This window comes from Ailuropoda melanoleuca, chromosome 8 (assembly GCF_002007445.2).
Source record: "Ailuropoda melanoleuca isolate Jingjing chromosome 8, ASM200744v2, whole genome shotgun sequence".
In the NCBI taxonomy this organism is placed as follows: domain Eukaryota; kingdom Metazoa; phylum Chordata; class Mammalia; order Carnivora; family Ursidae; genus Ailuropoda; species Ailuropoda melanoleuca.
Genome location: NC_048225.1, coordinates 84528452 through 84543064, shown reverse-complemented (window position 1 = coordinate 84543064; position 14613 = coordinate 84528452). Strand labels below are relative to the sequence as shown.

The 14613-nt window shown below is 39.5% G+C and overlaps 1 protein-coding gene across 1 annotated transcript in view; it reads left to right on the top strand.

Moving 5' to 3' along the window:
• LOC117803535 overlaps positions 1 to 14018 on the top strand; it is an 88666-nt gene extending 74648 nt beyond the window's left edge. The window contains exon 4 of the mRNA XM_034667652.1: positions 13847 to 14018. Coding sequence (XP_034523543.1) covers positions 13847 to 14003 — 157 coding nt within the window. The 3' untranslated portion in view covers positions 14004 to 14018. The remainder of the gene's footprint in view (positions 1 to 13846) is intronic.
• The last annotated feature ends 595 nt before the right edge of the window (positions 14019 to 14613 follow it).

Sequence of the window (14613 nt, the reverse complement as noted above, 5' to 3'; positions counted from 1 at the left end):
CATTTCATAGGTTGCTTGCAGTTCCTTCTCTGCCATTTCCTAGTTCTGGGACATTAGCTGTCTGTGTTTTAAACTTTGTTTTCCCATCTGTAAAATGGCTATAACAATGATACTGAGTAGAGTTCTTAGGATTAAATGAGCTAAAGCTGAAAAGCACTTAGTACAATCCTTGATATAGTAAGTGCTCAATAAATGTTAGCTGTTATATCAAGAGTAAAATACTAATCTTGAACTTTCCTCTATTATACAGTGAGAGAAGATAATAAAAAGCTGAATCAATTCCCTGAATTGAGTGATATTAATTAAAATTTTTTTTCAGGGACGATGTTATGTTCCATTAATCCTGTAATGTAATAGAAGTATCTATTCTGAATGGATCCTTCTGAATTAGGACATTGAAAATATCAGCAAATGGCTTTTGGATAGATTCAACTCATTTTATTCTCACTTTTATTTCTTTGTTCTCCTATTATTTATTTTTTCTCAGTTATAGACATATAATTGGCAAATAAAATTCTGTTATTTAAGTACACAACATGATGACTTCTTTATAACCATATATTCATTTTCTTTGTGGTGTTATTTCAGCTCTATGGAGGTATCACTGGCAAGTAAAATTGTAAGATGAAGTTCACATGGTGATGATTTGATATATACACGTATTTTGATATGATTACTACAAATAAGGTTAACACATCTGTCGCTTCACGTGGTTACCTGTTCTGTGTGCGTGTATGTGGTGAGAATGCTCACATAAGATCTATTCTTTTAGCAACTTTCAAGTATACAATACAGTATTATCAACTGTGGTCACCATGCTGTACATTAGATCCCCAATACTTATAACCGACATATCCCCATTTCCCCTTCCCTCCAGCCCCTGGTAACCACCATTGTAGTCTCTGTAACTATGAGTTCAACTTCTTTTTAGCTTCCTCATATCAGTGAGATCATTGATCTGTCTTTGTCTGGCTTATTTCACTTGGCATAATGCCCTCTAGGTTTGTCGATGTAAGGGGCAGGATTTCCTACCTTCTTATGGATAGATAACATTCCATCGTATGTATATATCACATTTTCTCTAGCCATCCGTCAGTGGACATTCAAATTGTTTCCAGGTTTTGGCTATTGTGAGTAATGCTGCAATGAATATAGGGTGCACATAGTGCTTTGAGATCCTGATTTCATTCGGATAGATACCCAGAAGTGGGATTGCTGGCTCATATGGTAATTTTATTCTTAATTTTTTGAGGTAATTTTATTCTTAATTTTTTGAGGTGCTGTTTTCCACAGTGGCTGCACCAATTTACTTACCCACCAACAGTGTGCTTTTTGTGTGTGTGTGGGGGGGTGCCAAGTATTTCGATGTGGATAGGAGAGGATTTCAAACTCAAGTTTTAAATCTGACTGAGCACTGCTCTTTCTCCTCAGAGTTTAGGGTTAATATGAAGAGAAACTTTATTCTCTATCCTGGATAGTTTTTTGGGAAATGTTTCCAGGCTTGTTTCTATGTTTCAGAACCAGCCACAAAGTTTGTCTTTCCATTCTCACAAACCAGCAGACGTCATTTCCAACGTCATCTCTAAACAGGGACCTGGGGGACAATTTTGGTGAAACGCTAAACCCAAAATATGTATGAGAGGCGTGTGGAAGCATGCATGAAACTTTCAAAATGCTATAGGAGGAACTTAAAACACAAGACTTGGATGTCTAATGCAATCAGAAGACTGTGCCTTAATCAGAAAAGAGAAATCTCTGTTTTAAAGTGAACTGATTGAGGGGCACCTGGCTGGCCCGGTCTGTGGAGCACGCAACTCTTAATCTCGTGGTTGTGGGTTTGAGCTCCACTTTGGGTGTAGAGATTGCTTAAAAAGAAAATCTTTAAAAAATAATAAATAGATAAGTTGCGCTGATTGTTTTCAGTGGTCTTTTCTTTTAAGATTTTGTTTATTTGACAGAGACAGAGACAGCGAGAGAAGGAACACAAGTAGGGGGAGTGGGAGAGGGAGAAGCAGGCTTCCCGCTGAGCAGGGAGCCTGACGCGGGGCTTGGTCCCAGGACCCTGGGATCATGACCTGAGCCGAAGGCAGACACTTAACGACTGAGCCACCCAGGCGCCCCGTTTTCAGTGTTCTTTTAATTTTACTATCCCATTCCTTATGTTATCTGTAAGATCTGCCAGTCTGATAGCTGAAAACAGTCACTCTAGGGCTCTTCGTCTCTGGTAACAGATCATATGGTCCTTGAAAGTATCAGTAGGGCCTTACTCATGATAAATTTTTTTGAGGTATTCATTCAGAATTCAATTGATTACCTTAAAGATTTTTTTTTAAGGGAACATGGGCAAAAGTACCCTGTAAACTGTAGAGTTATGAATAACCCTTAAATAAACCATTTAAGCGTCTTATCCTTATAGGAATGATTAAACTTATTCTGAATCAGCAGACTAATGGGAGAGCAAAGGTGCTGTGGCAGAGGGAAGACCTTTCCAATCCCAGCGATGTTTTGGGGGAGTGGTAGGCCTTCTGGGGAACTAGTGAGTTCCTACTCACTGGACATGCTCACGTGTGACCTGTGCATCTACTAGTTATGGGTGTTGTAGAGAGCCTTGACGAGATCAGTGACCTTTTTCGCTCTTACAAGTATATGGAGGAGTTTTTCAGAAGCTACTGATTTGTGATTTTACAAGTGATTAAATGCAGACATATATATGAGAATCCAGCTATCTCCCATTAAATTGGGCATTAAGAAGATTTGTAAAAATATAAAATGATGCCATTCTTGTAACTAATTTTTGTTTTGCAAAATTGTTATTTTTCTCTACGTTAACATATACTATATATATTTATCACTGTTGTTTTCAATGAATTAATACATAAATATTTTTAACACTCTTCAGTTTTAATCTCTGATAGGGTAAATACAAACAGTTATCATTCCTATACATATAAATTGTTTGAGGCTTCCTATTTATTATCTATTGCTGTGTAACAAATCACTCCCAAATTTAGTGCCTTAAAACAACAAACATTTATCATCTTTCAGTTTCTGTTTGTGTGGAATTCTGGGTCTCATGAGGCTGCAGCTAAGATGTTGATCACAGTTGCTATCATCTGGAAGGCCCAACTGGGCTGGGGAATCTGTGTATAGAAAGGCTCACCAGCTGTGGGCCTCCATACCTTGCCTCTTGTGTCCTCATAACATTACAACTGGCTTCCTCTAGAATGATTGAGAGAGAGAGAGTAAAATGGAAACCACATTTAATGACCTTTTATGACCTAGCCTCAGAGGTCACACCTCACCATTTTGCCACATTCTCTTGGTTAGAAATGAGTCACTAAGCCCACACTCAAGAAGACGGGAATTAGGGTCCACTGAAGGGATGAGTATCAGAGAATTTGCAGACGTATTTTAAAAATGCAAAGTCCTCTTTAAGAATCTTGGACTAGATGATCTTCAAGGGTATTTTTAACCCTGAGTTTCCATGGGGAAGGGAAACGAGGTCAATGTTTAGGTCAGAATAGAGATCTAAGGGGCCCCCTTGAAAGGATTTCCCTCATTACCTACCTGGCAGATTTCCACTAATTCTTTGAAACTAAGTTCAGAAATCACTTCCTTCAGAAACTGTCTAGGTCCCTTCCTCTGTATCATCTCTGTTCCTACGTATACATCTGTGATTATGCTTTTCACGCTGTATTGTAATTCTTTTGTTTTTTATTCTCTCTTCTTATTAGACTGCGAGCTTTGGAGGTCAGGGGTGTTCTTTCTTTCTCCAGTACCTCATGCTGTGTCATACTTATCCATCTTCTGGAGTCACATTTAGTCTATGTTCATTTATTCTTTCACACCGTTCCATCTTTAGTGTCTGTCGCACACTGTGTTAGTGTTGGGCAAGATTCCTGCTCTCATGGTGGATTTTGATAGGAAGACACACAATAAGCAAGTAAACCAACAAAAAAGATCATTTCAGAAAGGGACCCACGCCATGGAGAAAAATAAACAGACTGAGTCATGTGGGTTGTGGTGAGTTCCGGGTATCGTCACCTTAAGGCAGTCAGAAAGTGACATCCCATGTGCCATGTCCAAGCAAGAAACAGATCTGAGGTGAGGAATCTGTAGTGTCAGTGTGGCCAGAAGTGGCACATCTGTCACCTTGCCTGTGACCATATCTATAGACACAGAGAGAGTCAGGTGGTTTGGGCAGAAATGTGTACACGAAGTAGCCTGGGAAATTACCCAGGGTCAGACAGAATCCACAGTCAGTAGTGGAGTTGGGCCTCAAACCCAGGATATGGGTTCAGTACTGTTACATCATGGTCGTCTCCACTGAACTCCAGAACTCGTTGGAGGGAGATGAAGCACGCCTATTTTAAAGAACCAGAGAGCACAGGTAGTGGGTGTCACTGTGGTGCATGTGGGACCTGGAAATGCAAAGCAAGACGTTGGTGAGTATGGCAGTGGCAGAGCTTGTCCTGGCCTTTCAAGTTGGCACTTGTACCTGGCTTCTTTGTCATCCCATCCCTTCAGGCCCAGGTGCCCTCACGCAGTTTCCACCCCTATCCAAACCTGCTCTCAGGGAAAGTTCCCCAGTCCTGGAAACTTGCAGCTGGTGCATAATAAAGGTGTGGTCCAGCTGGTTTCCACATAGCAGAGGTGCTGGGTTTGGGAAATCTAGTTGGGGAAAGATTCCTGTAGGTTTCTCTTGACTTTGCAAACATTTGCAAAATTAAGTCTTAATATCCTAAAAACAAGCAATTAACAAACAAACAAACAATAAAAGCCTCCAAATCCTCAAATGTTTACTCTTCATGAAACCTTATCATATATGATGCAATTGTTTACAGGTCTCTCTCTTTTGAGGGTAGGAACTGACTTTTATTCATTTTTAATATATTTTACATGGGTAGATGCTCAATAAAGTTTGAAAGAAAAAATCTAAAACCATGTGCATTAGGGTACAAGGGGCTGGTGTTTGCTTGAGATGCTGTCCCTTCCCCAGAAATATAAATGTACAGTAATAGGAGGGTGGTTGAGTGCATGATGACATATCTTTCTTACAAAGAGTTTCTAATAAGGGAAATGCTCATGTTATAATGTTAAGTAGAGATAGAGCTGATTGAATTTAATGTAATATATAATCATGCATAGGAGAAAGATCTAGAAGGAAATGAACCAAAATGTTTAAATGATGATTTCTAATTGTAGCATTATCCATTATTTTAATTTTTACCTGTCTAATTTTCTGCATTGTCTGAAATTTCTAGAATGAGCCTGTATTAACAGATATCAGATAAGGAAATTTGGTTTTCTCCCAAAATATTTCCCTCAGAAAAGGGGGAGTTGCCTTACATTTTCATCCTTCCAGAGTGTTTTGCATTATGTGATGCTCTCTCTGACTTTTTTTTTATTAAAGATTTTATTTATTTATTCGAAAGAGACAGAGACAGCCAGCGAGAGAGGGAGAGGGAGCACAAGCAGGGGGAGTGGGAGAGGAAGAAGCAGGCTCATAGTGGAGGAGCCTGATCTCTCTGACTTTTTTTGAACTGCAAAGTACTATTTGGAGAAAACACATTAGCTTGAAATGACATAAAGAAATCATGAACTTTTGGGGTGCCAGTTAAGTGTCCAACTCTTGATTTTAGTTCAGGTCATGATCTCAGGGTTGTGAGATCAAGCCCTGTGCTGGGCTGGGCATGGAGCCTGCTTAAGATTTTCTCTCTCCCTCTCCCTCTGCCCTTCCCCACCCCTCTCTGTCTCTACCTCTCTCTAAAAACAAGGGGAAAAAAAAAGAAATCATGAACTTTTAGATGATTATGGTGGTCTTTTGGTTAAACAAAGGACATGAATTTAATGAAATTGTTCTTTGGAATAAGATCCTTAAATTGCAAGCCTTAGATGTCATCATAAACCAGCTTCCGGAAGTCCCTTACATAGTGATACTGTAAGTGATTCCCCTGTGAAGATCATGAATATACACTTGTAGGATGAATAAGACAGATCATTGTCTTAGTGTTTTTTGAATGGGTACTTGTGGCTTTTGGCACAATGGCAGCATTACAGTTTTAAAAAATACAAATTAGATGTGAGGGAGGATGAAGTTTTCCATCTGGAAAACTGTTGTATGGCTCAAAAAGTGTCACTGGTAATATGGGGAGTACTTGCCACTAGACACATATGACTAATGTGAATTAAATACCTTCATAGAATCCAAGAGTAGAAGAAAGAAATACTTCTAAATCAAATGTTCTTTTATATAATGTTATTCTAAATATGTATGTTAAATTTAATTAATTAATTAAACATTGAAATTAGATACATAACTGTTTCATTGCTATCCCTCCTTGAAGGCTTATATTCAAACTGGTCAAAACCATTAAAAATTCTTTTTTCTCTTTGGGAAAGTGACCTTACGCTAGGGTCGCTTTCTATTCCTGCATACTTTTATAATAAGAGCAAAATCAAAAGCACAAAAGTTGTTATCCCTTCCAGGGACTCTTAAAATTTAATAGACATTTATGCTTTTATGTAAGTAATTGAACTTTAATGGTGAGATCCCAGGCATCAGCCAGTGGATGGGTAAAGTACTTAGGAGGCAGCTAGGTCTTTGTGCCCTTAGAGAGCATCATCTTAAACGTGAGTGAGGCTGGCTTTGCAGGGGAAGTTTTCATCAGAGAAAATTTCTTGGAGGAGTGAGGTTGAAGTTCAGGCTACAAGAATGGGGTAGACATATTAGGAAAAAAGGATTAGAAAGCATGTGTTAGCATAGCTACTACTGCTTTACAAACCACCCCAAACTTAAGGGTTTAAGATGTCACTCATTTGTCACTGTTCTTTGGCTTGGCAATTGGGTAGAGCTCAGCTAGGATGGCTCATCTCACTCTGCATTTGTTTGCAGTTGTTGGTGGGTCAGCTGGTCATGGATGGTTTTGCTCAGTCTGGAGCCTCAGTAAAGGATCCTGTAATAGCTTACTGCTGGGCTTTTCCGTGTGGTCTCTCTCATTCTCACAGATGGGCTTGCTCACATGGCCGCAGTGTTCAAAGAGGGTGAAAGCAGAGGGTTTGGGGCTTCTGGAAGCCAAGGCTTGGAAGTCGTAGGATGTCACGACTGCCACGTCCTGTTGGTCAAAGCAAGTCACAAAGTCAGCCCAGATTCAAGGCAGTGGGGAAATAGTTTCCACCTTTTTATGGGAATTGCTGTAAAAAATCTGTGGCCATATTTAACTTCTAACATGGCATTTCAGATGGGGAGGACAGCTTCTGGAAGGGAATAGAGACAAGAAAATGTAAACGCCATAGTAGGAATTTTAAGGAGTTCAACCTGATTAAAATAGAGAAGGCCTGTTGGTGAGCATCTGGAAATCAACCAGGGGGGCTGCCCGAGAAGCCCAAGGGTTGAAAGCTTAGAATCAGAACTTTGATGTGAGGGTTAGTAAACCTCAGTGCACATACCCTCGCCACCATGTCCAAGGGTTCACTTTCTTTTATTTTCATTATAGTTTCTACTTTTTTTAAAAGGTGGTTTTGTTCTGTTTTGTTTTGTTTTTGAGAGAGAGAAAAAGAGAGGGAGAGAGAGAGTGCAAGCAGGGAGAGGGCAGAGAGAGAATCTTAAGCAGATTCCCTGCTGCGCATGGAGCCAGTCACGACCCAGAGACCATGACCTGAGCTGAAATCAAGAGTCAGAGGCTTAACTGACTGAGCTACCCAGGTATCCCTCAGTATCTACTCTTTAAAGAATTTTTGCTTTGAGATCTTAGAAGACACTGTATCATGAAACTGCCAATTCCAGAAATGGACATTACCAAAGCCTTTGTGACTCTTAGAAGACAAGCAAGCACAGAGACAATGAAGGACAGTGGTTAAGCACCTGAGCTCTGGAGCCAGAGAGACCTTGGTTCAAATCCTGTCTTCATCACTTGAAACCATGTGGCATCTGATCAGTCACTTAGTCTCTCTGGCCCTCAGTTTCCTCCAGTATCATATGGGGCTAAATTCGCACCTTCCTCACAAGATTAGGGTGAGGATTGATAATACACTTAATGGATTTACCTTAGGGTCTTCAGCATTAAATACGTAATGTCAATCAATGTCAACTGTAGTTATAGCCTTTGGATTTGATCCTTCATCTGTAAAATGAGGTACTGCTGCTGAAATTCCAGGATTTCATTTTTAAAATAGCTTATTTTTAGAATGGAGTATCAGGAAATTTGCAAATGAAAGTCCTACTCCTGTTCCTATGGATAGAGTTCTGTCTTGTGATTTGCATCCAAGAGGGTCTTCTTCAAAGCTAATGGTTTCTCTTCTCTGAAAGCAAACTGACTCCTTGGCAAGCATATTTTACAAGCAGTTGATGCTTTGAAGAATAAATGCATTTACTCTCTATTTGAATGTATTTTTTTTTTAATTTTATTTTATTATATTGTGTTAATCACCATACAGTTGAATGTATTATATGAAATAAATCAGGATGCTGGAAACTGTTTACCTTTGAAAACATATTTTTTGCCTATTTAACACATACTGTAAATCTACTGTGTTAATAGAGTCTATGCTAGGTATTGGAGACATAATGATTGGTGAAATCAACATCGTGGCTCTCAACAGCTGCTTTTAATAGTCTGCACTAAATAAGGCCCAAGTAAAAATATCCATAATTTTTCCCCCAGGGAATGTTGACAAATAGATGGCTTAATTTTTTGTCCTTAATCCCGGGCCATTATTCATATTAACTTAATAGAAATAATTCATCTGTTTGGGGAAAAAAAGTTATTTTGATAGATAATTCTAGAGCCAACCCTAAGTCAGATGGTCCATTTGTCTGGCAAGAAGAGTGAAAACCACATTGGCTAATAGTGTGGGGCTTCCCTGAGCCCCTCATCTAGAGAAAGAGGTTTTCCCAAGGCTGGATGGACCCCTTATTGAACAACATCAAGTAAGGGAAACTTTTAAACACAGTACACTAAAAAATTATTAATATGTACTAATACGGGGAGAATTAATGCTTCTCAGACTATGTTATTTTGGATATATATTTAGTTGTATTCATATTTTTTCATGTCTCACCCTTTTGACTCAGTAAATAGAATGATCCCCGTCACATATAAGGAGGCCCACTTTAGGTCTTAGGAGACTTCAGGCTCAGGCTAGATGTAAATAAAACATTAAACCATTTGATAGATTATGGAAGTGGGTTCAGCAGAAAAACATGCCATGTTCTGGCTTAATTTCTGTTCCAGGAAGTGGGAGATATATAAGTGGAAGATGCATCTTGGCCCCAAACAGGAGGTCATAACCAGAGAGAAGTGCCCCACATCTTTTTAATTATTCCATTCAGAGCATCTGCTTGAGGCACAAGAAGGATCCTAGCCTCCCCACTGTGTCCCACTCTTGTGTAACTTTCTAAGGCCCTATTTGGAAGAATAGATTTTCCACTCTGCAGCTCTTTCTCCCACTCCTGATTCACAACTATAATTCTCCCTTCAACCATTTCCCAGGAAATAGTTGAATCAGTCACATTGTCTTATGTCATATGCTTTAATTATAATCCAAAAAGCAGGTAATGGAAAGTATTGGCACACAACTAATTATCAGCCAAAAAAGCAGTGTTTCTTCAAATGTGGTGAATAAAGTAGCATGTAACCTACTGTCAATTAACTATGAATGTGCCCATCCCAGCACTTTTAAAGAGAGTCCCTCAAGAAAACTGAGAAATACATTTTTAATGGAGCCACCTGTGCCTTCAGGCCTTGAGAATTTTAGCAAGGATCAGTCCATGAAAAGAGTTGCTATAAGCCTGTATAATAAATTAAACATTAATTTTAAATTATTCATTGAGTCTTCCTAAGAGATTGAGATGCTGTAGGGATAATGAAAATGCAATTTAATAAGCAATCTGTAATGATTTTAAAAGGGAGGTAAGAAGAAGGGTCCATTAAAATTTCACCTTCGCTGAAGAATGAGCTAAAAGGGTAAGTTTAAATTAGTAGTACTAATTAACGTGAACTTGCAATGCAAGACATTACTTTATTTTTAATTTTATTCTATTATTTTATTTTTAATTAAATATATTTGCTATATAACATTGTATAAGGTTAAGGTCTACAACATGTTGATTTGATACATTTACGTATTGCAGTATGATTGACACTGTTGACATTAGCTAATGCCTCTATTATGTCACATAGTTATCTCTTTCTTTGTGGTGGGAAAAATTAAGAACTAGTTTCTTAGCAAGTTTGGTGGTAATAATACAATATTGTCATTTATAATCACTATATTGTGCATTAGATCTCTAGGACTTATTTATCTATTAATTGCAACTTGTACCCTTAGACAGTATTTTTCCTACTTCCAGCCCCTGGCAACCCCCATTTACTACTTTATTTTGTATTTTAATGCCATTTTATTGGTTTATAGTATTAGTAATTTAATCACAGAATAGAGCTTGGGGAGAAAATAATAATAGTAATAATAAAAATGATGGATGCTCTCTATGAGTTACTTTGATTGGACTTTTTCATAAGTTATTCCCAGGTCGTATAGGAGGTAACTGAGCATAGAGAGATTAAATAACTTGCCCATGGTTGTAGAACTAGGATTTAAACACTGCCTTTCGTGAGGCTAACCTGCATTTCTCCACTACACTGTTCTAGTCAAGCTTTATTTCCTCATGAGAATGGCTCAATAAAGAGAAGTAGCTAAGAGCTCTGGGGCCAGAGTTCGGCTTCAAATACCAGCTTTGCCTCTTATAAGCTGTGGTCCTTGGATAATTAATCTAACTCCTCTGTGCTTCAGTGTCTTTTCATTAATAGTCCCCTTAATGGTTCTTCCCTTAATAGTTCTTATTAATAGAGATAATAATGGGAGAATTAGGTGGGAAAATGTATAAAAATCCATTAACCCAATGCTGGCTCTGCAGCAGAAGTTCAATATGTGGTATCTATATTGCTGGTATTGTTGCTGTTACTGAAAGTAAAGGAAAGCAAAAAAGAATGGTGTGGTTGTGTTAGATGAGAAACAGCCCTCAGTAGTGCCATATGTTCTTGCTGGGTCAGATTACTCTTTCAAGTCATCAAACCTGGGTGATCCCAGTTGGTCTCACTCCTGGCCTGCTGTCCAGAGTATCTAAGGCATCCAGCTTAGTGGTGCTCTCCATCCTGTACCACCTGTTGATGGCATAGGAGACCCTCTCAGCTTCTTTTGGGTACTGTCATGGCAGTCAAAGTGGTTTCTTTCCTTTGTGTATGTCCTCCTTGAGTAACCTCAATAGGGAAATCTCTGACAGATTTCTTCGTTTTGAAACATTTCTTCCACACTTCAGATGCTAGGACCTTTTCAAAGAAAACCTGATTTAACTTTTCGAGCTAAACCACAGAACAATGGTTTAACCCTTCTGTGGCTTTTGAAATTCCTTTCTGAAGATGGGAAGAACTGTGTCCTTCCAAAATGCTTATGTTGAAGCCCTGACCCCTGGCACCTCAGGATGTCACTGTATTTAGATATAAGCCTTTAAGTAGATAATTACGTTAAAATGAGGTCATATGAGTGGGCCCTAATGCAATGTGACCTGCGTCCTTATAAGAAGAGGAGATTAGGACATATGACCATGTGAGGACACAGTGAAAAGGCAGCCATCCAAAAGGAGAGAGCCTCAGAAGAAAACAAATGGCGAAGACCTTGATCTAGCCTCCAGAACAGTAGGACATTTCTGTTGTTTAAGCCACCCAGTCTGTGGTGTTTGGTAATGGCAGCCCTAGCAAGCTGCTGCAGGTAAAATGGTCTTCAGGTGGTCTTGAAGCAGGAGATACGGTGCTCAAGGCACTCTCTAGTGAAGCCTGGGTCAGAGGAAGAGCCGTCACTGCCAGGCCTCTCAGGGTCTCAGGTCTGTGAGGGTCAGTGGAAGGACAGAAGCTCTGGGTCCTTTGAAGGCACCCTCTGAAAAGGTCTTTCATCTTAAATATCTTCCTCTGCAGATCAGAAATTGTATCATTAGCAATTTATAGGGAAGTATTGAAGTCTTTTTTTTTTTTTTTTTAGTGTTGTCAACCTTTAAAAGAAAAAGGTAAGCGATTCAGCCGGTAAAATGGAGTTTATTTGGGAAAAGCAGAGGAATCTCAATTTGGGATAAGCACACGATGGTGAACCGCAGGCAAGTCCAGAGAAACATGGAGAAGTGTACCCTTTTATAGAGGAAAAGGAGTTGGGAGGGGTTGTTTTGAACAAAAGTTAATTGGAAGAAAATGGAGTTTGAAGTGGTTGCAGCTTCTCTTGAGCTACAGGCAAGGGAAGCTCGCTGTTGCTGGGCGGAGAGAGAATCTCCCTTCTTCAAGCTTGACCATGCAAGCTGTGTTGAGAGCCTTCCCTTCCTGGCTTTCCAACTCCGATTCTGAGTGAGGTTTTTTTAGCACATTTTCCCAGTGTTCAACATCTCATGGTAAAGTGAGACTGTGCTTAGGTCATGGAGATGCTGTTGGTAGACTGTGAGTGTGGGATGTGGGTTTTGAGAGGTTCCAGGAAAGGGGCAGTGAAGGAGAGGATGGGAAGGCACAGGTCATCAGATCCTTTCCCTCCCAGGTCTGCCCAACACCAGCCTGGAAAGAGCCTCTGACTGGTTTGTGGGAAGAAGGGTGGAGTTTTGTTTCTTCCTTGGTGGGGCCTCCTTCCCAGAATGTGAGCCTCTCTGGGCTTTTGGGGCACAGGGCTGTGGTGATTGCTTCATGGTTCATTGGTTGAGATGGCTGTTCTTTGAGGCCCTTCTTTTGGCCTTTTAAGTGCTGCAACATTCTGATTAGAAATTTCTGCTTAAGCGTAAGGGATGTGGTGCAATTGGGGAAGGAAGTTTGGAGAACAATCAAAACAAAATACCCTGGCCAGAGCTCAGTAAAACAGAACCCATTCCTGCCTCCTGCCCTTTACCAAAGTGTTTAACTTTTCCTGTTTTTCTTACTTCTGACTCTAGTGTGGTGTAGTTTACAACTATGGTATTTTTATTTGTCATCATTTTTTTAAAAGATTTTATTTATTTATTCAACAGAGATAGAGACAGCCAGCGAGAGAGGAAACACAAGCAGGGGGAGTGGGAGAGGAAGAAGCAGGCTCATAGCAGAGGAGCCTGATGTAGGGCTCGATCCCATAATGCCGGGATCACGCCCTGAGCTGAAGGCAGACGCTTAACCGCTGTGCCACCCAGGCGCCCCTGTCATCATTTTGTTCTAAAAGTGAACACAGAGGAGTCTTCAACCGCAGTAGAAAAACTGTGTAGCTTGTAGAAATGCTTTTGTATTTGAAGTCAGATGAATTCTGCCCTCCAGTAAGATTTCTGCTCCTGTCTCTCTCTCTCTCTCCCCCTCTCCGTCCTTCCCTGGGCTCCTTCCCTCAAAACTGCAGCCCATCCCCACGCGCTCACAAGATGTGAGTAGTTTTAGGGAACAGGATTTACTCTCTGTTTTTTTTTTTTTTTTTTTGGTGAAATTGTTGAAGACTGAAAAAGAAGCCTTTAAGAGTCTCCAAAATGAATTTCTAAGGATATAATTTCTGAGCAGTGGGGGAGATTTTGTGAAGCAGAAGACTCTGCCAAGGTTTCTAATAGGTTAGTCTCTAGCCAGTGAGGGTTCTGTGTGTGAGGGAAATAGCGAGTGCCGGGAGGGAGGATCGTGGTGATAACATATGGATGAATGGAGCTAGAGGTAGCCTTCTAGAAACACAAGAAACCTGCATCCTACTTTATTACGGGTCAGATAGAATGTTACCTATTATCGGAAAGAAATTATCTAGGTAATTATTTTTATACCATTTCACTTAAATTTTCTTTTGATTGGAATGATAATCATTTTTTTTTTCTTCTTTCTAGGCATGGGAGTAGAATGTATGTCAATGTATGGCGCCTAGCTGGGGAGTGGTCACATAGAAGGGTGAGAAAAATGCCCATTGCAGCCTCAGTGTCTGTGCTCATGGGTGGGAGAGAAATAGCCATTAATGATGTGGAAGAAAACAAATACCTTGACTAAATTGCATATCATTTCTTCTGATGTTGCAATTCTCTTTAAATACTTAACCTCAACACTTCCCCTAAAGAAACTGAATGTATATCTGTAAAGGGTAATTAAGACTGTGGATCAAACACAAAAATAACACTTTGGGAGAAAATCTTTTTCGAATCTGCACCATATTCTTTTTAATCTCTGGCCCAAATGACAAAGATGAACTTTGTAAATGCATTTGTATGGGCCTGTGTATTGGCAGTCAGCTTGCTGGAGAGGCCACCTGAACTGGGCACAGTAAAAGAATTGTGAATAATACCCTCGTACAAGGAGAATCTATTTTTAGGGGGCTCTGGCCAGGAAAAGTCCATTGCATATTTTTATTTGGATGGTTTCCTCTGTAGCACATTTTAGACACTATAATAAAGTACATCAATATGGACTAGATTGTATTTTCTCTATAGAAACAATATTAGAATTGAACTTTGAGACAAATAAGTCATTGATATGGTCAATAGTAATGTTATACAAACAAACACATAGTATTTAAATAAGTAAATGTATTTTTAAAATCCTAATAAAATAGATGTAAGTGTAGCATATATATTGATTACAGAAGAGGATATGATATAAAGAT